Below are 22,226 nucleotides of genomic sequence, written 5' to 3'. Positions count from 1 at the left end.
CGTGACCGGTGCAGCAAACAAACGACGCGTATGCGTGGATGACGCGTACGCATGACCAGGATTTCGTTCAGTGACGCGTATGCATGGCTGACGCGTGCGCGTGACAAGCATCACGTGCCTCAGTTACGAGAAAACACTGAGAGCGTTTTTCTGAGCTGCTTTTGACCTAGTTTTAGGCCCGAAAATGAAGACAAGAGGCTGGGGAGTGGAGCTGGTCATTCACTAACCATTCATTCAAACACTTTCAATTTTAGATGTAGAATTCTAGAGAGAGAGACTCTCTCCTCTCTCTAGGTTTTAGGGTTTCTTCTTTTATTTTCAGTTTTATCTAGGTTTAGATTCTTCTCATTTTAATTCAAGTTCCTCTTTTAAGTTCTTATTATCACTTCTTTGCTTTCTTAGTTTTATATGTTGGTACCTTTACTTTGTTACTATATTGTTCATGACACTTTGTTGCTTTTGATTTTTATTTAATGCAATTTGAGGTATTTCATATTATTATTGCTTTCTTCAGTTGTTATTGTTAATTTCTTGCAATTATTAGTCTTAGCTTTTACTACTTCTTGTTAATTCTCTATGATTTTATTTTGTGCCTTCCAAGTGTTTGATAAAATGCTTGGTTGGATTTTAAAATAGATTTTTGTGTTATTATTGACTTTGATTGATTAATTGGAGACTCTTGAATTGTCAAAGTCTCTTGTTGATTGGTAATTGAAGATTGCCGATTAGCTTGAACTTCACTAAATCTATTCTCTCACTATGAGTTGACTAGGACTTGTGAACTCAAGTTGATTGTATACACTTGACTTTCCTTCATTTGTTAGAGGATAACTAAGTGAAAGCAATTTACACTTACCATCACAATTGATGATGATAATGAGGATAGAAATTCTAATTCTCAATCCTTATTGGGACTTTTCATAGTTGTTGGTTTATTTTCTTATTATTTACATTACTTGTCTCTTATTACAGAAACCCCAAAAATACTTTTCCACAACCAATAATAAACACACTTCCCTGTAATTCCTTGAGAGACGACCCGAGGTTTGAATACTTCGATTTATTTTTATTGGGTTTGTACAAGTGACAAACAATTTAAACGTTGACCGATGATTGCTTGTCGGTTTAGAACTATACTGGCAACGTGATTTTATTTAGAAATTCTTTACCGACGAAAATTCTCCCTCAAGAACTAGACATACTGGATACTATTTTGGCACAAAAAAATAATGTCTCAATAAATCTCCTCACTTACAAAGCAATTGGGACACATGAAAGTCTCAACAGTGGCTACACAAGTGGGTTGTAACTTGTGTGGAGGAGCTCACAAGGATGAAGAATGTGGGTTGTTCAAGGAGGAGCAATTAAATTACATAAAAAATTTTCAAAAGCCACCACCCGATGACCCCTTTTCAAAAACTTATAATTCCGGGTAGAGTAACCACTTTAATTTTAGTTGGGACAATCAAGAGCAAAACAAGTTCACTGCACCTCACCAACCATAATCTTAACATATATAACCTCAAATTCACTAAAGTCTTTCTTCTCTAAAAACCAAATTGTCTTCTTTGGAAACTAAATCTTCTTCTCTTGAAACCACCATTAAAAAACTATCTGAAGCCACTACCACAATAGCCCAATCCACCTCCACATTTATGCAAGAAACTCAAAGTTTCATGGATGAGACAAGAGCTAACTTTCAAAATCAAGTGGTATCTATTTAAAATTTAGAGTGCAAACAGGACAAATAGCCAAGTAACTCATAGAGAGACCATCCAATATTTTTTCAAGTGATACAATTCCCAATCCAAGAGAAGAATGCAAGACCAATAGCTTGAGAAGTGAAAGAGTGGTTAGCAAAGAAAATGAAGCTCAAACAGAGGCACCAAAGGAAGTACACGCTCAAGAGAAGAAGCAAGATAAAGATGACACTATTCATACACCAACAATTGAAGCTCCAAAGAAAAAAGAATTAGTGAATCCTTAACAACCAAGAATTCCTTTTCCTTAAAGTCTAAAGCAACAACACCTTGATGGACAATTTTCTAATTTCTTGGAGGAGTTCAAAAAGTTTCACATCAATATTCCATTCATAGAAGCTTTGGAATAAATGCCTCTTTATGCTAAATTCATAAAGGCGTTGCTATCCAAGAAGAGATCCTTGAAAGGAGATGAAATAGTAGTAATGACCAAGGAATGTAGTGCAGTAAAAGAAATTTACAAAGGAAAATGCAAGATCCAGGGACTTTTCAAATTCCATGCACCATCGGAAACATACTTTTTGAAAAAGCCTTTTGTGATTTGGGAGCAAGCATCAATCTAATGCCCTTGTCTGTGATAAAAAAAAGCTACAAATCAAAAAGGAGAAACAACAAGGATAGCACTATAAATGGCAGACAAATCAATGAAGTATGCACATAGAATAATTGATAATGTCTTAGTCAAAGTGGAAAAGTTTTTTCTTCCAGCATATTTTGTGATTCTTGACATGGAGGAGGATGAAAATGCCTCCATTATTCTAGAAAGACCTTTTCTAGCTACTGGGAGAGGCTTTATTGATGTTGAAAAGGATGAATTAATGTTGAGGGTGCATGATGAGCATTTAATTTTCCATATTTTCAAAACCATACATCACTTAAGTGATAAGGAGGATTGTATGAAGGTTGAATCAAGTGATCCAAGCCTCCAAGAACCCCCTGATGAAGCTAACAAGAATTCGCAACCAAAGCCTGCCTTTGAAATCAATAAAATACCCCCTGGCATCAAACCTAAGTTTGATGCTGGGAGTTTATCACCAAATGAAGAAAAGAAAGTTCTTAAGAAGGTGCCCACGGGTGGAGGAATAAGAAGATCCCTACAAATAACTTCTCCCCTGGACAACAAGTGATATAATTCTCTTTCCCACAATGACTATGGCCAGAAAAGTCCAACAAATGGTATGAACCTTACACAGTAAACAAGATCCTCTCCTTGGAACATATTGAACTCATAGATGAAAATTTGGAGAAAATTCATAGTGAGAGGGGAGGCATTAGAGCATTATGATCAACCTCCATGTAAAATCCAGAAAAAGGATAGATAATTAATTGATAAATTAATTATGATCAAAGGAGATTAAGAAATTAAAATTTATAATTTGGAAAAAGCAAAAATAATTAGAATACAAATTAAAACACTAATATTAAAGGTTTTAGCCCAAAATTGGACCAACGGGCTAAAACAAATGAATCAGGCTCATGTTGGGCCCAAGCTCACATATATAACCCTCATAAAATTATAAACTCAACCCTATTTATCCTTTTTAGAAGTGTTCCATGGATAGGAGAAGAGAGGGAGAGCAAAACCCTAACTCACTATTCCTCATCAACTTTAAACCTGTATAACTTTTGCTCCTAAGCTCCAATTAATGAGTCGTTTATGGTCACACATTTGTCTCAGAATCCTCTTCAATTCTATTTAAACTAAGTGGTAAGAAAATCTAAATTTCTCACCCAGTTCTTTATTTCCTACAATTTTGTGTTTTTGGCCTTATGGGTGTTGAGAAAATTGTGTTTTAGTTCTTTAGGGGTATTCTAGCAAGGATTCTAAGTGGGTTCTATCCTATATTCAAGTGGATTAAGGTAAGAAAGCTTTTTTCCTTTGGATTTTCCTATTTTATGAGCCCTATGTTGAGTAAATTATCATTTTTATGGTGAATAGCTTGATTGTTGAGTTGGTATTGCGAAATTAGAGCTTGGCTTGCTTTTGGGAACACTTAGTAGAGGTTTGGTACCGTTGGTTAAAGTTTAAGTTGATTGGAGGAGAAAATTCAAGAGTTGAAAAAGCTGTCATTATGGTATGAATTTTAGTTTCTAGCAGGCATGATGCAAGACTATGTGAAAACCAAGGTTAATTGCCCCTAGGTTAGCATTGACTGAAAAGGTTGATGATGGATTGTGATATAGTTATATGTGAATTGGATGTGATGAGTGCTTTATTATTGAATGAATAAAATTGGATAAGAATTAATTGATTTGGGGTGGTATGATCGCCTATAATGGCAATTAATATGGAAATTTAGGCCGAAGGCCGAGATAGAGTGATTTATCCCTTATATGGTAAGTCACAGTAAGTGATGAATGTGCTATGAGTGGATTGTTGTTGAATTGATGAGGAATTGATTATATGAATGGCTTGATAGTTTGAATTATTGAGGTAAACTTGGGAATTTAGATGGATTATGTTGGAGTGGTTTAGTTATATGTGGAATGGGTAGGACTTGATTAAATGAGTGTTAGGATACATAAAAACTGTGTTGGAATGGTTTGAAATTGGATTGAAGTGAATTTTGGTGAAAGTTGGCAAATTGATGAAATTGGTAAAAACTAAATTTTGACTAACTTCAGCATGCCATAACTTGGTGCTTGGAGCTTGGATTCGTATAAAATTTATTTTAAATCAAAGCTAGTTAAAATATCTTTGAAATGGTTAAAGAATGATGGAAAACTGAATTTTATAGAGAAAGATATGAACGAACGAAAATTGGTATAAAAAACTAAATTTTGAGATTATGCAAAAAACCAGAATTTCTGGTATGCGTGCCCACGCATCATATGGTGCGTACTGATGACAAGTCATCCTAGCCTATTTTAGCTAGTCTTTTTCTTTTGTTTTCATTAGAATTATGCACTTTCTTGAGCTACAAGCAAGCTAATTGAGTAGATTTTCATGTTTCCCTTGATTGAACCAACCATATATGAATTCATGCCATTTCATGAGGTTTTATGCTATATTTGTTGCATATTATGAAAGAATGAATATCTCATGATTTTGAGCATAGCTTTGATGAGTTTGGTTGATTAATGATAGGAGAAGAAAGCTTGGAGAAAGGTTGAAGCAAGAAGGAATGGCTAGGAGTGAAGAGAGGACAATGGAACAAGTGAAATTGAACTAGGAAGCAAGAAGCTGGACCCAAAGTTAGCATCAAACTTTTGCACAAACTTTTGGTTGAAAAGTTGGACCCAACGTTAGCCCCCTAACTTGGAGGCTAACGTTGGAACTTGAAAATTCTCCCCTGGGCTCCAAAAGTTTGCGCCAACGTTAGCCCCCTAACTTGGAGGCTAACGTTGGCACATGAATTCCTCCCTGGCCATCCAACGTTTGCACCAACGTTAGCCCCCTAACTTGGAGGCTAACGTTGGCACATGAATATTCAAGGAAGAGGAGCAAAAGTTAGCCCCAACGTTAGCCCCCTAACTTGGAGGCTAACGTTGGAACTTGAGAATTTCTCCCCTGGGCACCAACGTTTGCACCAACGTTAGCCCCCTAACTTGGAGGCTAACGTTGGCACATGAATTACAATGGGGAAGGAGCAAAAGTTTGCGCCAACGTTAGCCCCCTAACTTGGTGGCTAATGTTGGCGCCACTAGCACACAAGGCATTGCCAACGTTAGGGTCAAAGTTAGACCCCTAACGTTGGCACCAACGTCCAAACCAGAAAAATGTGCTAACTGATATGAAAAGTTGGAGCCAAAGTTAGACCCCTAACTTTGGCTCAAACTTTTGGTCCAACTTTTGCTAACTTCAAAACCAGTTCAATTGGTTCACTTCGGTTCTTCTCCAAACTTCAAGAGCAATCAACCAAGGCCTCTTTCAACCCAATTCCACCAAGAGCAAAGGCCCAACTCAAGGCTTGAAGATCATTTGAAGAAAGTGTATAAATAGGATAGAATTCAAGTTCTTCAGGGAGCTTTCCTTTTGAAATTTTCATAATAGTTTTCGGAGAGCTTTTGTTATTGAGTGAACTTGAATTTCTTTGTTTTCATTGCTTTCAATTTCATTTACACTTGTCTTGGATCTTGGATTGGAGAATTGAAGAAATTCTGTTTCAATCTCAATCTTGGATCTCTCTGTTTCTTTACTGTTAATTGAATTTCATTTCCGGTTAATTGCTCTTCATCTCTTTTCTCTGCAATTTACATTTTCCTTGCAATTGTTCTTGTTGGATCTAGGAAGGCATTGAGATCTAGACTTGGTTTTCTAGTCTCTGGGCCCTGAGATCTCAATTTTATATTCTCTGTTTCTTGCTTTTAATGTTCATTTACTTTACTGCTTCAAGATCCGTTTCAATCCCAATTCCCTTTCCCTCTTCTGTTTAATGCAATTCAACTTGTCCTTGTTTAAATTCTGCAAATCCATTCCCCAATTCCCTTTACAATTCCAGCTGTTTACATTTCTTGCACTTTAAGATTCCGTAATTTACATTTCTTGCACTTTAAGTTTCTGCTATTTAATTTCTTGTCCTTTACGTTTCAGCAATTTATTTCTTGTTCTCTTTACTTCAATGCAATTTACATTCTGCAAATCACAAATCACCCAACCAACACTTGATTCGCTTGACTAAATCAACCACTAAGCTAAAATTGCTCAATCCTTCAATCCCTGTGGGATCGACCTCACTCCCGTGAGTTTTTATTACTTGATACGACCCGGTACACTTGCCGGTTGGATTTGTGTGTTTTGGAAGAGATTTATTTTTCCTCCAAAATACTCATCAAGTTTTTGGCGCCATTGCCGGGGATTGATTAGATTGACAATGATTAAGTGAGGTGGTGATCTAGATCAAGCACTTTTTCTTTAATTTTTGACTAACCCACTAACTGTTTGAAGTTTTGTCTGAGCTAATAGAAACCTCATTCTAGCAATAGAGTGAAATTTCCTTGGCTCATCCTGCTGAATATGATTTTCATAGTTTGAAAAACAAACAAGAGGAGTGGTTTTCGTTTATTTCTCTCTCAAGTTTGCCAACTGTTTGATACTTTGTGTCAACTGATCCTTCAATCATATCCTGGCCTGAATATGCTCTATCTTCACTTGAATTGGTTGTGACTGTGCAGATCATGGAAGGGAACTCAACAAATTCGAGCAATCATGAGAGTAATACCCCCACCATGGACGATAATGTAACCCATAGTTCGAAGCAACTATCCACAGCCATGAATGATGTTGCCCAATGGTTTGAAGCTTTTCCACAAGGAAGCATTATCGGATGGGAAGAACTGATGAATGGACTCCTAGTCAAATTTAACCCATCACAAAGAATTGTTAAGCAAGAGGCAGAAGTGCATCCATTAGAGAAAGAAATTGAAGGTGCTCGTGCAGTAATAAGCCATAACAAGCAGATGCATCAGCAGACTCTACAACAATTAGATAAGATGGCTAAAAAAATCACTGAGTTGAGACATGCTGTAGTACATACATACAACCTGACTCAAAGCTCATATGGGTGTAATCAAGCTGAACAAAGCTTTGGGGCCATTAACCATGAGCAACAAAGCTATGAGCAACTGCAAGCTCCAAGCAATCACTCTAGCATGCTCCAGAACAGACCTCAGAATGATGTGTACAATCCACCTTGGAGAACTCATTCTAATGGGAGGGGGGTTGAGAACCAAAACCAAAGACCAAGGGACTTCAACTGCAACAACCCCAACTTCAAAAATCAACTTAAAACACACCCCCACAACAACAATCACACACACTTCCAACCCCGTCTTACCTCACCATTCGCTCAAAATGACCTTCATCAACCACCATAATTACCACAACCACTTCCAACCTTTCAAAGGATCTATATTCTAGAAATGCTGATGGAGAGGTCCATCAAAATTCAAGAAATGATGGCAATAGAGCGGGAAGAAATAAAGAAGCATCAAGAGATGATAAGCAAGAACCAGGAGGCTTCACTCAGAAGACTTGAAAGGCAGGTGGAACAATTGGTGCAAAACCTTGCTGAATTGGGTGAGAAAAAGGGGAATTTGAACCCAAAGAGCCATGAAAAGGATGCTGTGTTGAAAGAGAAGGGAGTCATGGAGGAAAACAAGAAGGCTATGGAAAGAGAAACAGAAGGAAGGAAGCCCATAGCAAGAGGAGGAAACCTAAGGCAACAGAAGCCTCAACTTTCATGAGCACAGAGTGAAGGATGTCAAGCTAGTGACAATAAAAAAGCGCTTGTTGGGAGGCAACCCAACCCGAGGTAGTTTTCTGTTCATAACTATTTTAATAAAAAGGTTAATTAGTTTTATCTATAATGCAAGAAGCTAAGTTTGGTGTTGCATACCAAAACAATCTAAAGGAGAATGCAGGATTCTAAGTTTGGTGTTTCACCAAAATCCCATTATAAAACACATTCTCACTTTCTGCATAATGTAGGCTTCAAGCATACTGGATGAACTACTTAGCCATTTTACTGTTTTTCTTAGTTCCAGTTCTATCACTTTTGAAAAAGAAAAAGAAATTATCACAAATGGTTAACCATTGGCAAGGTACTAAGTTTGGTGTTCTCACACCAAAGTAAGTACAAAGGCCCACAAATAAATCCTGCATGCTAACCATTGTTTCCAAGTGCTTGGGGAACAAGCAACTTTCAATATCATTGCAGAATGTCATACAAGCTGTTGGAGATTTGAACATCATCAAGAAGGAGAAAGATGAACATGAAAGTCAGCAACAATGATAATGAGAAGAAGGAAAGCAAGTAAACTTCAACAGGTTGTATTGTTAAGTAATTGTTTTGCATCAAATATTGCTGTAATTGAAAGTTGGATTGTATCCTTATCTGCCCTGCTTGTCTGCATAGCATAGTCTTTCTTTATAATTCAATAAGCAAGAGGCTTGATCATTCACAACATTCTCATCTTCAAAACTTGTTTGCACTCAATTTTCAAGAAATGCATCACATGAAAGTTCTTTGAAAAGAAGGATTGAGGAATTAAACAATTTTGAGGCAAGCAAAAGATTAGGAGAAGTGGTGGTTCTAGTTGTATGATAATGCATTGAGGTTGCATGCTTGTGAAAACTTGCATGGGAGCTCATAGGCAGGACATGAAGTTCAAAGAAGTATTGTGGAGATTCTCAAAAACTTATTGATCCAAGAAGCAGCAAACAAAACAAAAGAAAATAAAGAAAATACAAAAGCAAAAAGAACATGGCCCAAGGCTCTGAGCATCAATTACTAGGCAGAAAAAGAAAGAAAGAAACAAAAACTCAAAGAGTTGTTATCCTAGTGAATGCTTGTGGTTGAAGTGTGTCAAAGAAAGAGGCTTGAGCAAGTAAATCCTTAGGGGTGCTTTAACACCTAATACCTTAAAACCAACTGGTTTAGGAGTATTGATTGAAAGCTTATCTAAAGAGCCGCTTTGAGACATGATACTTAGAGTCGAGGCCAAAGCACAGAAACTATAAGCTGCTTCAAGGTGATTACATATAAAGAGACCTCCATGATACCATTTGGATGAAAATCCTAAGACCTATGACTCCCAATATGTAAGGACTAGTGAGCACTGAAGCCCTTGCATGAGCATATGATTTAGAGTTCACCCCACTGATACTTGATCACTTCACTCACTGCACTTTACAATTGTTCCTCAATCCATCTTAATTGAAAGAACCTTGGAGCATAAATCTTTTCTTGCTTGGGGACAAGCAAGCTTTAAGTTTGGTGTTGTGATGACAAGTCATCCTAGCCTATTTTAGCTAGTCTTTTTCTTTTGTTTTCATTAGAATTATGCACTTTCTTGAGCTACAAGCAAGCTAATTGAGTAGATTTTCATGTTTCCCTTGATTGAACCAACCATATATGAATTCATGCCATTTCATGAGGTTTTATGCTATATTTGTTGCATATTATGAAAGAATGAATATCTCATGATTTTGAGCATAGCTTTGATGAGTTTGGTTGATTAATGATAGGAGAAGAAAGCTTGGAGAAAGGTTGAAGCAAGAAGGAATGGCTAGGAGTGAAGAGAGGACAATGGAACAAGTGAAATTGAACCAGGAAGCAAGAACCTGGACCCAAAGTTAGCATCAAACTTTTGCACAAACTTTTGGTTGAAAAGTTGGACCCAACGTTAGCCCCCTAACTTGGAGGCTAACATTGGAACTTGAAAATTCTCCCCTGGGCTCCAAAAGTTTGCGCCAACGTTAGCCCCCTAACTTGGAGGCTAACGTTGGCACATGAATTCCTCCCTGGCCATCCAACGTTTGCACCAATGTTAGCCCCCTAACTTGGAGGCTAACGTTGGCACATGAATATTCAAGGAAGAGGAGCAAAAGTTAGCCCCAACGTTAGCCCCCTAACTTGGAGGCTAACGTTGGAACTTGAGAATTTCTCCCCTGGGCACCAACGTTTGCGCCAACGTTAGCCCCCTAACTTGGAGGCTAACGTTGGCACATGAATTACAATGGGGAAGGAGCAAAAGTTTGCGCCAACGTTAGCCCCCTAACTTGGTGGCTAACGTTGGCGCCACTAGCACACAAGGCATTGCCAACGTTAGGGTCAAAGTTAGACCCCTAACGTTGGCACCAACGTCCAAACCAGAAAAATGTGCTAACTGATATGAAAAGTTGGAGCCAAAGTTAGACCCCTAACTTTGGCTCAAACTTTTGGTCCAACTTTTGCTAACTTCAAAACCGGTTCAATTGGTTCACTTCGGTTCTTCTCCAAACTTCAAGAGCAATCAACCAAGGCCTCTTTCAACCCAATTCCACCAAGAGCAAAGGCCCAACTCAAGGCTTGAAGATCATTTGAAGAAAGTGTATAAATAGGATAGAATTCAAGTTCTTCAGGGAGCTTTCCTTTTGAAATTTTCATAATAGTTTTCGGAGAGCTTTTGTTATTGAGTGAACTTGAATTTCTTTGTTTTCATTGCTTTCAATTTCATTTACACTTGTCTTGGATCTTGGATTGGAGAATTGAAGAAATTCTGTTTCAATCTCAATCTTGGATCTCTCTGTTTCTTTACTGTTAATTGAATTTCATTTCCGGTTAATTGCTCTTCATCTCTTTTCTCTGCAATTTACATTTTCCTTGCAATTGTTCTTGTTGGATCTAGGAAGGCATTGAGATCTAGACTTGGTTTTCTAGTCTCTGGGCCCTGAGATCTCAATTTTATATTCTCTGTTTCTTGCTTTTAATGTTCATTCACTTTACTGCTTCAAGATCCGTTTCAATCCCAATTCCCTTTCCCTCTTCTGTTTAATGCAATTCAACTTGTCCTTGTTTAAATTCTGCAAATCCATTCCCCAATTCCCTTTACAATTCCAGCTGTTTACATTTCTTGCACTTTAAGATTCCGTAATTTACATTTCTTGCACTTTAAGTTTCTGCTATTTAATTTCTTGTCCTTTACGTTTCAGCAATTTATTTCTTGTTCTCTTTACTTCAATGCAATTTACATTCTGCAAATCACAAATCACCCAACCAACACTTGATTTGCTTGACTAAATCAACTACTAAGCTAAAATTGCTCAATCCTTCAATCCCTGTGGGATCGACCTCACTCCCGTGAGTTTTTATTACTTGATACGACCTGGTACACTTGCCGGTTGGATTTGTGTGTTTTGGGAGAGATTTATTTTTCCTCCAAAATACTCATCACGTACGCACTGAACAGAAGTGAAGGAAGTTCTCGTGTGTACGCATGAGGGGTATGCATACGCACAACAAGTGGGTTTTGCGAGTCGTGCGTACGCATGATAGGATGCATACGCACAAGCTGGAAAACCTTTCGGGTGCGTGCGTACGTACAAGGGTGATGCATATGCACAAATTAAAACTTTATTTTTAACATTTTGGCTTTTCTGACAAGCTTGTAACATTCCGTAACTCCCAATTAAGGTTTGATACCTAGTTTTTGGGCTCTGAAATGAGTGGGAGAATAGGGAATGAATTAAAGTGAATTATTTCCAGATAAACACTTGGTTAAATCGGATGATATGGTTGCAGGGATGGTGGTTCATTCCGTCCACAGTGAGGATGGTGGTATTATCCTGCTCACGAGTTAATAAGTTTAACTATTCTAAATTTACAACGAATTAGGGTTAAAGAACATACTAACTCATGAAACTAATCTAAATAAATAATAATGATGAATTATGGTCTGAATGACCGGATTGGCGAGGACGGTGGTATCATCCCTCTTTCCTAGTGTGTTATTGGTTTGTAGGGATAGTGGCTTTGTCCGGTCCACGGTGAGGACGGTGGCATTGTCCCACTCACAAAAGAAATAAATTAATGAAGTGATAAAGAATTGGGGATTTAGGAATCTAATCGCTTATGAAATTACTTAAGAACACTGAAAATGATCCATTAGGGTTTAAAGGGCTGTTTGTGGCAAAGTCAGGGTGATGTCCTGCTTGCGTACTGATTGGTTATTGCATTGGTACCTGCATCGGGCAAGGATGGTGCTTAATCCCATTTGTTCCATGGTTGCGGTATAGTTGTAGGGTCGGAGGTTTTAATCACGCCTGCTATGAGGACGGTGGTGTTATCTGGTGCACGAAATTGTGATCTCTACCAATGGCACCCAAAACTTGGTATGCACAATCTTAATCTCAACTCTTTTTCATAACTCCGCACAACTAACCAGCAAGTGCACTGGGTCATCCAAGTAATACCTTATGTGAGTAAGGGTCGATCCCACAGAGATTGTCGGCTTGAAGCAAGCTATGGTCATCCTTGTAAATCTCAGTCAGGCAGATTCAAATGGTTATGAGGTTTTGATAATTAAAATATAAATATAAATTAAAATAAAGTTACTTATGTAATTCATTGGTGGGAATTTCAGATAAGCACCTGGAGATGTTTTGTTGCTTATGAACTTCTGCTTTCCTACTGCCTTCTTCCAACCATGCGTTACCTCCTTCCATGGCAAGCTGTATGATCCTCTCGGATGAAAACAAATCCATATGCGCTGTCACCGCACGGCTAATCATCTGTCGGTTCCCGTTAGCATCGGAATAGGACCATTGTCCTTTTGCACACTGTCACTTGCGCCCCCACATTCGCAGGTTTGAAGCTCGTCACAATCATCCCTTCTCAGATCCTACTCGGAATACCACAGACAAGGTTTAGACTTTCTGGATCTCAGGAATACTGCTAATGGTTCTAGCCTATACCACAAAAAATCTGATCTCACGGAATGGAATGCTCTGTTGTCAGGAGAGGCAATCATGCGTCGTGAACCAGGAGGCCAAGAGATACACACTCAAGCTATTGCAGATAGAATGGAAGTGGTTGTCAGGCACGCGTTCATAAGTGAGAATGATGATGAGTGTCACGGGTCATCACATTCATCAGGTTGAAGTACGAGAGTATATCTTAGACAAGAAGTAGGCGTGAATTGAATAGAAAACAGTAGTAATTGCATTAATTCATGAAGAACAGCAGAGCTCCACACCTTAATCTATGGGGTGTAGAAACTCCACCGTAGAAAATACATAAGTGAAAGGTCTAGGCGTGGCCGTGAGGCCAGCCTCCAAACGTGTACAATAGTCTATGATCAAAGTGATCAAAAGATTCAAGGCTAAAAGACATAAAATAAATCTCTAAAAGTAGTTTTTATACTAAGCTAGTAGCCTAGGGTTACAGAAAATGAGTAACTAAGTGCAAATAGTGCAGAAATCCACTTCCGAGACCCACTTGGTGTGTGCTTGGGCTGAGCATTGAAGCTTTTTCGTGCTTAGGCTATTCCTGGAGTTAAACGCCAGGTTTGGTGCCAGTTTGGGCGTTTTACGCCAAGATGTTTTAGGCTGAGTTTGAATGCCAGTTTGGGCCATCAAATCTCGGGCAAAGTATATACTATTATATATTGCTGGAAAGCCCAAGATGTCTAATTTCCAACGCAATTCAGAGCGCGTCAATTCGGTTTCTACAGCTCCAGAAAATCCACTTCGAGTGCAGGGAGGTCAGAATCCAACAGCATCTGTAGTCCTTTTTCAACCTCTGAATCAGATTTTTTGCTCAGGTCCCTCAATTTCAGCCAGAAAATACCTGAAATCACAGAGAAACACACAAACTCATAGTAAGTCCAGAAATGTGATTTTTGAATAAAAACTAATAAAAATATAATAAAAAGTAATTAAAACATACTAAAAACTATGTAAAAACAATGCCAAAAAGGGTATAAATTATCCGCTCATCACAACACCAAACTTAAATTGTTGCTTGTCCCTAAGAAACTGAAAACAAAATAGGATAAAAAGAAGAGAATATACAATGAATTCCAAACTTTTCAATGAAGATTAGCTTCAATTAGATGAGCGGGACTTGTAGCCTTTTTGCTTCTGAACAGTTTTGGCATCTCACTTTATCCTTTGAAGTTCAGAATGATTAGCATCTATAGGAACTCAGAATTTAGATAGTGTTATTGATTCTCCTAGTTCAGTATGTTGATTCTTGAACACAGCTACTTTATGAGTCTTGGCTGTGACCCTAAGCATTTTGTTTTCCAATATTACCACCAGATACATAAATGCCACAGATACATAACTGGGTGAACCTTTTCAGATTGTGACTCAGCTTTGCTAGAGTCCCCAGTTAGAGGTGCCCAGAGCTCTTAAGCACACTCTTTTTGCTTTGGACCACGACTTTAACCGCTCAGTCTCAAGCTTTTCACTTGACACCTTCACGCCAGAAGCACATGGTTAGGGACAACTTGGTTTAGCCGCTTAGGCCAGGATTCTATTCCTTTGGGCCCTCCTATCCATTAATACTCAAAGCCTTGGATCCTTTTTCTACCCTTGCCTTTTGGTTTAAAGGGTTATTGGCTTTTTCTGCTTGCTTTTTCTTTTTCTTTCTTTTTCTCTCTTTTTTTTATTTGCAATTTTTTTCTGCAAGCTTTTCACTGCTTTTTCTTGCTTCAAGAATCAATTATATAATTTTTCAGATTATCAAATAACATTTCTCCTTTTTCATCATTCTTTCAAGAGCCAACAATTTTAACATTCATAAACAACAAATTCAAAAATATGCACTGTTCAAGCATTCATTCAGAAAACAAAAAGTATTGCCACTACATCAAAATAATTAAACTAATTTCAAGATAGAATTCAAAATCATGCATTTCTAGTTCTTTTGCAATTAAAACATTTTTCATTTAAGAAAGGTGATGGATTCATAGGACATTCATAGCTTTAAGACATAGACACTAGACACTAATGATCATGTAGTAAAGATACAAACATAGATAAAACATAAAGCATAATTTTTGAAAAACAGAAAAGATAAGAACAAGGAAATTAAAGGACGGGTCCACCTTAGTGATGGCGGCTAGTTCTTCCTCTTGAAGATCTTATGGAGTGCTTGAGCTCCTCAATGTCTCTTCCTTGCCTTTGTTGCTCCTCCTTCATGGCTCTTTGGTCTTCTCTAATTTCATGAAGGATGATGGAATGCTCTTGGTGCTCCACCCTTAGTTGTCCCATGTTGGAACTTAATTCTCCTAAGGAGGTGTTGATTTGCTCCCAATAGTTTTGTGGAGGGAAATGCATCCCTTGAGGCATCTTAGGGATTTCTAGATGAGGAACTTCCTCATACTCTTGTTGAGGTCTATGAGTGGGCTCTCTTGTTTGCTCCATCCTTTTCTTAGTGATGGGCTTGTCCTCTTCAATGAGGGTGTCTTCCTCTATGACAACTCCAGCTGGATTGCATAGGTGACAAATGAGATGAGGGAAGGCTAACCTTGCCAAAGTAGAGGGCTTATCCGCCACCTTGTAGAGTTCTAGAGATACGATCTCATGAACTTCTACTTCATCTCCATTCATAATACTATGGATCATGATAGCCCAGTCTATTATAACTTCAGACCAGTTGCTAGTAGGAATTATAGAGCGTTGGATAAACTCCAACCATCCCCTAGCCACGGGTTTGAGGTCAAGCCTTCTTAGTTGAACTGGCTTGCCTCTTGAATCTCTCTTCCATTGAGCTCCTTCCACACAAATGTCCCTAAGTGATCAAAAGTCTATGATCAAAGTGATCAAAAGATTCAAGGCTAAAAGACATAAAATAAATCTCTAAAAGTAGTTTTTATACTAAGATCATTATTTACGCATAATAACAAGTTTATAAAAAAAATTTGGACAATAACAACTCTCAATAAATTATACATTAGTTGTAAGATATGAGAAAATTATAAAAAAATTAATTAGATGATTAATTATTAAATGAAGATAGTTAAAAAGCGTCCGAACGAGGTCGAAAATTAAAACTTAGGAATTTAAAAATTTAACAATGATATTTGGGTTCAAAAATTTTTTTTCGAGTGAATAAATGTATTTTCTGAGGAAAAATGTGTAAAAACGCATACTGGTATTGTAGTCAGTTGTATCGACTTAAATTTGTCCGTTACTGTGAGTGAGACAATTAATTATGAGCGAATGAGGTTAAAACGAGTGAATCGGGTCCAAGTGGGTCCAAGCACATACTATATAAGTCCCATTTCAGCACAAATCATCCTCATTTGTCCTATAGATAGATAGATAGATAGATAGATAGATAGATAGATAGAGAGAGAGAGAGAGAGAGAGAGAGAGAGAGTCACCTTCTTCTTGTTTTGCTAATAACTTTTTATTCAGAGCTCCGATTGACATACCATTTGCGGCCACACGTCGCTCTCCTCATCCTCTTCGATTCTATCTAGGTATTGTGGTGAGTACCTTGAAGTTCTCTGTCCATTTTTATTTTTTCTTTTCAATTCGCATTTTGGTTGGGTATATATTGAGATATTGAGATTTTAGTTGTTTAGGGGTGCTATAGTAGGAGTTATTGATGAGTTTCATCACAAATCTCAGTAGGTAAGGTAAGGAATCACTAAATTCTTGTGGTTAGTTGAATTTGATAAACCCTAGTGTTTGATTTTGGTACAATGTATGAATTTAGATTGAATATATGTTGATTGGAGTTGATTTGGTGAATTGGATTGCTTGGAGTTGAACTTTGTGTGGCTGAACTTGAAAGTTTGTGAGGAAGAGGTCCTTTTGGTGATTTGGAGTTTGGAGAAAAATCGGCTAAGATACGGTTTAAGTTTCGTTTAAATACCATATAATGTAACATGAAGTCCTGAGTTAGATGACCCTAGGAATAAGATTAAATTGTGTAATTGGATATGATACTATTAAATAAAATTATTTTGACCAGTACCAACGTTTAACTGGCACCAACGTTGATGATATTATTTTGACTTCAAGAATGAATATGATACTAATAAATAAAATTATTCATTCCAACTAAATTTTAACAAAGACAAATCTTTGTAAGTATTGTTATCGATGAGTAATTATTCTACTTAAAGACAAATATTATTTTTTTCTATGGTATTTTTTAACTTGGTAAACCTTAAAGGCAAATACTATGTTTTTTTCACGATATATTTTAACTCAGCAGGCCGAGGATTAATCTATTACAGATTGAAATTTTATTTGAGAGTCTGTCGCTAGCCAATGAATTACTACATATAAAATGGGATTCGAATCCCTGATACAACCAGTCCAAATTAATTGAGACAACACTAATTATTTTTAATGTTTTTAACATTAAAAATTATTAAACTTTGATTTTAATTACAACTTTATAAAATATTTATAGTGATGATTATTATATATTCTTTTTGTTTAATTCTTTTTAAAAAAAATTCATATATTTTATGTATTATCTAGGATACCAGAATATATTAGTTTAAAAATACAAAGTAAATTGTGAAGTTTTAATATTAAAAACTAAATATATTAAATCCGAATTTTTGAAATTGACAAGTTAAAGTTTAACTCATACTTATTTTGGTGATCTAAACACGTAAGAATTTAGTTGGACAAAATATCGATCCGAAGCAATGTTCTGAAAATTGGTTAGAATTGGCCAATCGAACTGGTCAAACCAAAAACCGTTAATAAATACGATTCAAATAGAAGGTAAAATTGTCAAATTCAAGAACCGAAATTGAACCGCCGAATTGGCCGAAAATCGGTCGGTCGAATCGAACCGTGACTCGGCCTGTTTTCTAAATTTTGCCAAAAACTCTCCATTTTGCCTAGAGATCCAGAAACGAACCCTAGCCTTCAGTCTTCAGTTCACTCAGACACCGCTCTTGAGCCTCCACCCTGCAGCCCTCCACTCTCACCTCTCGCACTCAGTGGCCACGCCTGCAGTCTCCACCTCAAGCTTCCTGTGCAATCTCCGTCCAGCCACCGCCGTCGTCGCGACACCTCCGTCGAAGTCACTCACCGTCGCAAGTTCATGGAGCCAGCTTGGAGATTTGCGCAGCCCTTGCCGTCGCGCAGTGTCGTCCTAAGTGACCTGAAGCCGTTGCCCCCCTCTGGAGCCCCATTCCTGATTCCTCAGTCTCATGCATACTCTCATTATTTCTCCCCAAAACACAACCCTAGCCTCCATCGCGCTGCCGTTGGTCGCACTGTCGCCACCTGGTTCGTCATGGTCGTTCTTCAATCCTCCTGTTTCATCGTTCTTGAAGCCCTTCCATTCCCCCAACGCCAATCCTCCTACTGATTGATGATAAATTGATACCAATAAATTGTTACTGGTTTGTACATGCTTTTATTTTTTTCTGTTGTTAAATTTTGTTAAAGTTTCTTGATGATAAATTTTGTGCTCATTGCCTAAAGGAATACTTGTATCACATAGCTCACTACTAGTGCCTGCTGTTCGTGTTTGTTTTTTAGTTCATAAATTATCAAATTATATTGATTATTTTATGGCTCTGCTCACTACTGCTATGCTGTGTTGTACTCTGGTTTGTGTCTTCTTCGCTGCTGTGCTGTGTTTTTTGGCTCTCTGTTGTTCACTGCTGAGCATTTTTGTGTTTTATTAAGTCAATTAAAACTATGCTTTGGGCTTAATTGTGCTTAGATTGTTAAGTTAGTTAATTCAGCATATGTTCTGCTGTGCTGTTGTTGTGCTGATGTTTTTTGTTTTGTGATTTCTTTGCGAAGTGATGTGCTGCTAGAAACTGAATTGTTGTTGTTTTGTGCGTGTTTGTGTTTGTTTTACTATTTTGTGATTTAATTATGCTTAGATGGTGATTGTCTTCATGATTATTTATTTCAGTTATGTAGGATTTTGTGATTTCTTTGCATAGTGATGTGCTGCTGGAGATTGAATTGCTGCTTTTTGTGGTTATGTTTTACTGTTTTGAGACCTAATTATACCTAGATGGTGACAGTCTTCATGATTTGTTGATTTCAGTTATGTAGGATTTTGTGTTTTTTGCATAGTGATGTGCTGCTGGAGACTGGATTGCTGCTGCTTTGTGTTTTTGTTTGTGTTTTACTGTTTTTGTGACTTAGTTATGCTTACATGGTGACTATCTTTATGATTAATTGATTTTAGTTATATAGTGTCTTGTGATTCTTTACTTAGTGATGTGCTGCTGGAGACTGAATTACTGCTGTTTTGTTTTTGTGTGATTCAATTTTGCGTTTGTATTTAAATAAGTTCATAAGACTTTGGTTGATGATATTTATATAGTGTTTTAAATTTAGAAGACATCTTAAGATTTATATTAGACTAAAATTATGTTTTAGAATATTTATTTATAATTTATTTATTATTTTATTATAACGGTTTTTCCAGTTGAACCATAATTAAACTGGTTAGACCAATAAACCAGTAAATCAATAACTAGAACGGTTCGATAACCAGTTCGGTTTTCAGAACCTTGATCCAAGGTCATATCTTTGTTTCTGCAGCAGTTCTTCTAAGTACTGTACCCCTATCCATTGAGATACTCTCTCTTCCTCTGTCTTTGATTCTTATCATCTAACGAACTAGTAATTGCAAACCTCAAATTCTCTTATTATTATTTTATTAAAATTGTGTTAGTAATTTGATTTGGAAGGGGTTGGGTTGGGTTTGGTTGGTTTTCGTATGAATTAGGGTTTGTCGAAAGAAGAAAGGAGATGTCATACCTGTTGCCGCACTTGCATTCGGGATGGGCGGTGGATCAGGCGATTCTTGCGGAGGAGGAGCGTCTCGTTGTCATCCGCTTCGGCCATGATTGGGATGAGACCTGCATGCAGGTAATTCCTACCCTTAGGTTTTTTAACATTACAGTCTGGCTTGGATTGATTTTCGTGTATTGGAGTATAAAACTGAGTTGATTGTTGTAATAATGAGCTGTAAGTGTTTATCATCAAATATACACGTTTTATGAATTTTTTATGTGTGTATGATCTAGCCGTTAGTATTGCTTGAATTGGGATTCAATTCATGTGGTTTGATGTGGCTCATCAATCCAGCAGCAGTATAGATTATATGAAGGATTGTTTTCCTGTCACAACGACATAGCTTGAATCGTGCAGTGATTGCCGGTTTGCAATGTGTCCATGTGTTCTCTCGAACCCTTTACCTTTCTTTTTGGTCTCCCTCTCTCCATAAGACAAAGGAGAGACAAGGAGGATGCCTTATTGTGTGCCTGCAAATAAATGGTGTCCTATAGAAAGGAGGAAGAGGTTCAGAGGAAACTAAAAATGGCTGAAAAGCCAAACATCGGGTTTTATGGATAACTGAAATATAAAGAAAGACAAAATAACAGCTGACGAATTGAATTTCGAAACACAACTTTTTGCCTTCTCAAAAATTCAGGCACAACCCCTTTATCTGTGTTCCTTTATGTTGAATACCAATTCACCAGGTAAAAAGATAAAGAAAATTATAGTCAGTCTTTCAAATTGACTAATTTACTTTTTTGCTTAGACCGTTGATGAATTAGTTGAATTTAGGTGATTATACTGTTATATTAAAAGAAAGTTATCTTTTTTTGTTATTTAGGATGTGATTATGATTCAGCTCAACTCGTGGTCCTGAAAATAAGTTTGCAATTTGAATCTCAACGACCATGATCTGGCTTATTGAAATTGACTAATATTAGTAAATCTTATAAGACTTTTTATTCTTCAATGAACATCATGATGTTGGTTGAATGTCTACGAGTGTGCCTCAACCAACCTAGTTTTTGTATGTTTATCCCAAATTTTGTAATTTTTGTGTCTTTGCATTTGTGCCTGCCTTCCAGAATTCCTTCCAGAATGAAGATGTCGCCTTGGTTGATACATGTTACTTTGAAGTAGCATTATATTTAGATTACTATGACGAAACACCATAGAAATTGTAGCATGGTGTCTTGTCTTCTAAATAATAATTTGTTTTTTGCATGCTCAGATGGATGAAGTGTTAGCATCAGTTGCTGAAACAATAAAAAACTTTGCTGTAATTTACCTTGTGGACATCACGGAGGTTCCTGATTTCAACACCATGTACGAGCTCTATGACCCATCCACGGTGATGTTCTTCTTTAGGAACAAGCACATTATGATAGACCTTGGCACTGGAAACAACAACAAGATCAACTGGGCTCTCAAGGACAAGCAAGAGTTCATCAACATTATCGAGACAGTTTACAGAGGGGCAAGGAAGGGCCGTGGTCTCGTGATTGCCCCCAAAGATTATTCAACCAAGTACCGTTACTAAGCCTCACAAGCAAACATTGCTGCTTTCATTCTTGTAATCACCATATATTGTGCATCATACCTTGATGTTTCTGGATCTGTAAGACAATTCCTATGTTTAATGTTTTCTTCCAAAAACTGCTTAGCTGCTATTACCAGCAATATATGGTGTCTTTACATGTGAGTCTGAAATAAGCTTACATGTCTGAATGTGTTTTTATCATGTTAGCGTAGCAGTGCTCTGCTCTGGTAGCATGCAACGTGTTATTTGGCAAAAATTACAATAGGTGCTCTTATTTATAAATTATAATCTATGATTGCAACTTTCTCATTACAGAATTTTATTTATATTTTGAAGTTGATTATTCACCGTCTGTGGCCCGCGTATCAATTTGGCTCCTGAAATTCCACTTGCACTAATTTAAACCTCCTGATTGAATTCCGGACAACATACTAGTACTTTGGTTTATTTTTAACGTGAGTCAATAGTTGAACTACTGATGTGACACCATTACTGCCACGTGGCATCATCACTGAGCTCACATCATCATCATCATCATCTTTCTCATCCCTCTCTCCCTCTTCTTCCCCCACCTTCCGTCACCTCTCCCTCTCCTTCACCTTTCTCTCTCTTTCTCACCTTCCACCACCTCTTGCTGCAAGTTCCTCTGTCACCATACTATCTCCTCTAATCTCCTCCTATTTTCTTCTATTTTCACTGCCGCAGATTGGGAACACCTCCTTGCACACAAAATACACACATACATTGAAAAGGGAATTTCTAGTTACAACGGCACATAGTACCAAATATATTCACTAATAATATAATTAATCCGAGAGAGAGAGAGAGAGAGAGAGAGAGAGAGAGAGAGAGAGAGAGAGAGAGAGAGAGAGAGAGAGAGAGAGAGAGAGAGAGAGAGAGAGAGAGAGAGAGGTGTCAGCAACATCGGAGA

The 22,226-nt window shown here is 37.4% G+C and overlaps 1 protein-coding gene across 2 annotated transcripts; it reads left to right on the top strand.

Annotated features, from left to right (window-relative positions):
* The first annotated feature begins 19,478 nt into the window (after positions 1-19,478).
* On the top strand, positions 19,479-21,574 carry LOC107619296 (thioredoxin-like protein YLS8). 2 transcript variants are annotated; one of them, XM_021111125.2, is made up of 3 exons: positions 19,479-19,596; positions 19,703-19,845; positions 20,987-21,574. In XM_021111125.2, the coding sequence occupies exons 2-3, from the start codon at positions 19,726-19,728 to the stop codon at positions 21,293-21,295; spliced, it is 429 nt and encodes a 142-aa protein (XP_020966784.1). In that variant the 5' UTR covers positions 19,479-19,596; positions 19,703-19,725; the 3' UTR covers positions 21,296-21,574. The 2 variants fall into 2 exon arrangements, with proteins under 2 accessions (XP_020966784.1, XP_016177040.1); XM_016321554.3 differs by having other exon boundaries at positions 19,534-19,845.
* Positions 21,575-22,226: the final 652 nt, after the last annotated feature.

The sequence above is a fragment of the Arachis ipaensis genome, chromosome B9 (assembly GCF_059453495.1).
Source record: "Arachis ipaensis isolate K30076 ecotype BB chromosome B9, ASM5945349v1, whole genome shotgun sequence".
Taxonomy (NCBI): domain Eukaryota; kingdom Viridiplantae; phylum Streptophyta; class Magnoliopsida; order Fabales; family Fabaceae; genus Arachis; species Arachis ipaensis.
Note: the sequence above shows the minus strand (reverse complement) of the source record. Positions and strands in the feature narration are given on the sequence as shown.

Coding starts and splice junctions, on each gene's coding strand:
- LOC107619296 (XM_021111125.2), top strand. CDS start 19,726: ATGTCATACCTGTTGCCGCACTTGCATTCGGGATGGGCGGTGGATCAG. Junction 19,846..20,986: donor GGGATGAGACCTGCATGCAG/GTAATTCCTACC, acceptor TTGCATGCTCAG/ATGGATGAAGTGTTAGCATC.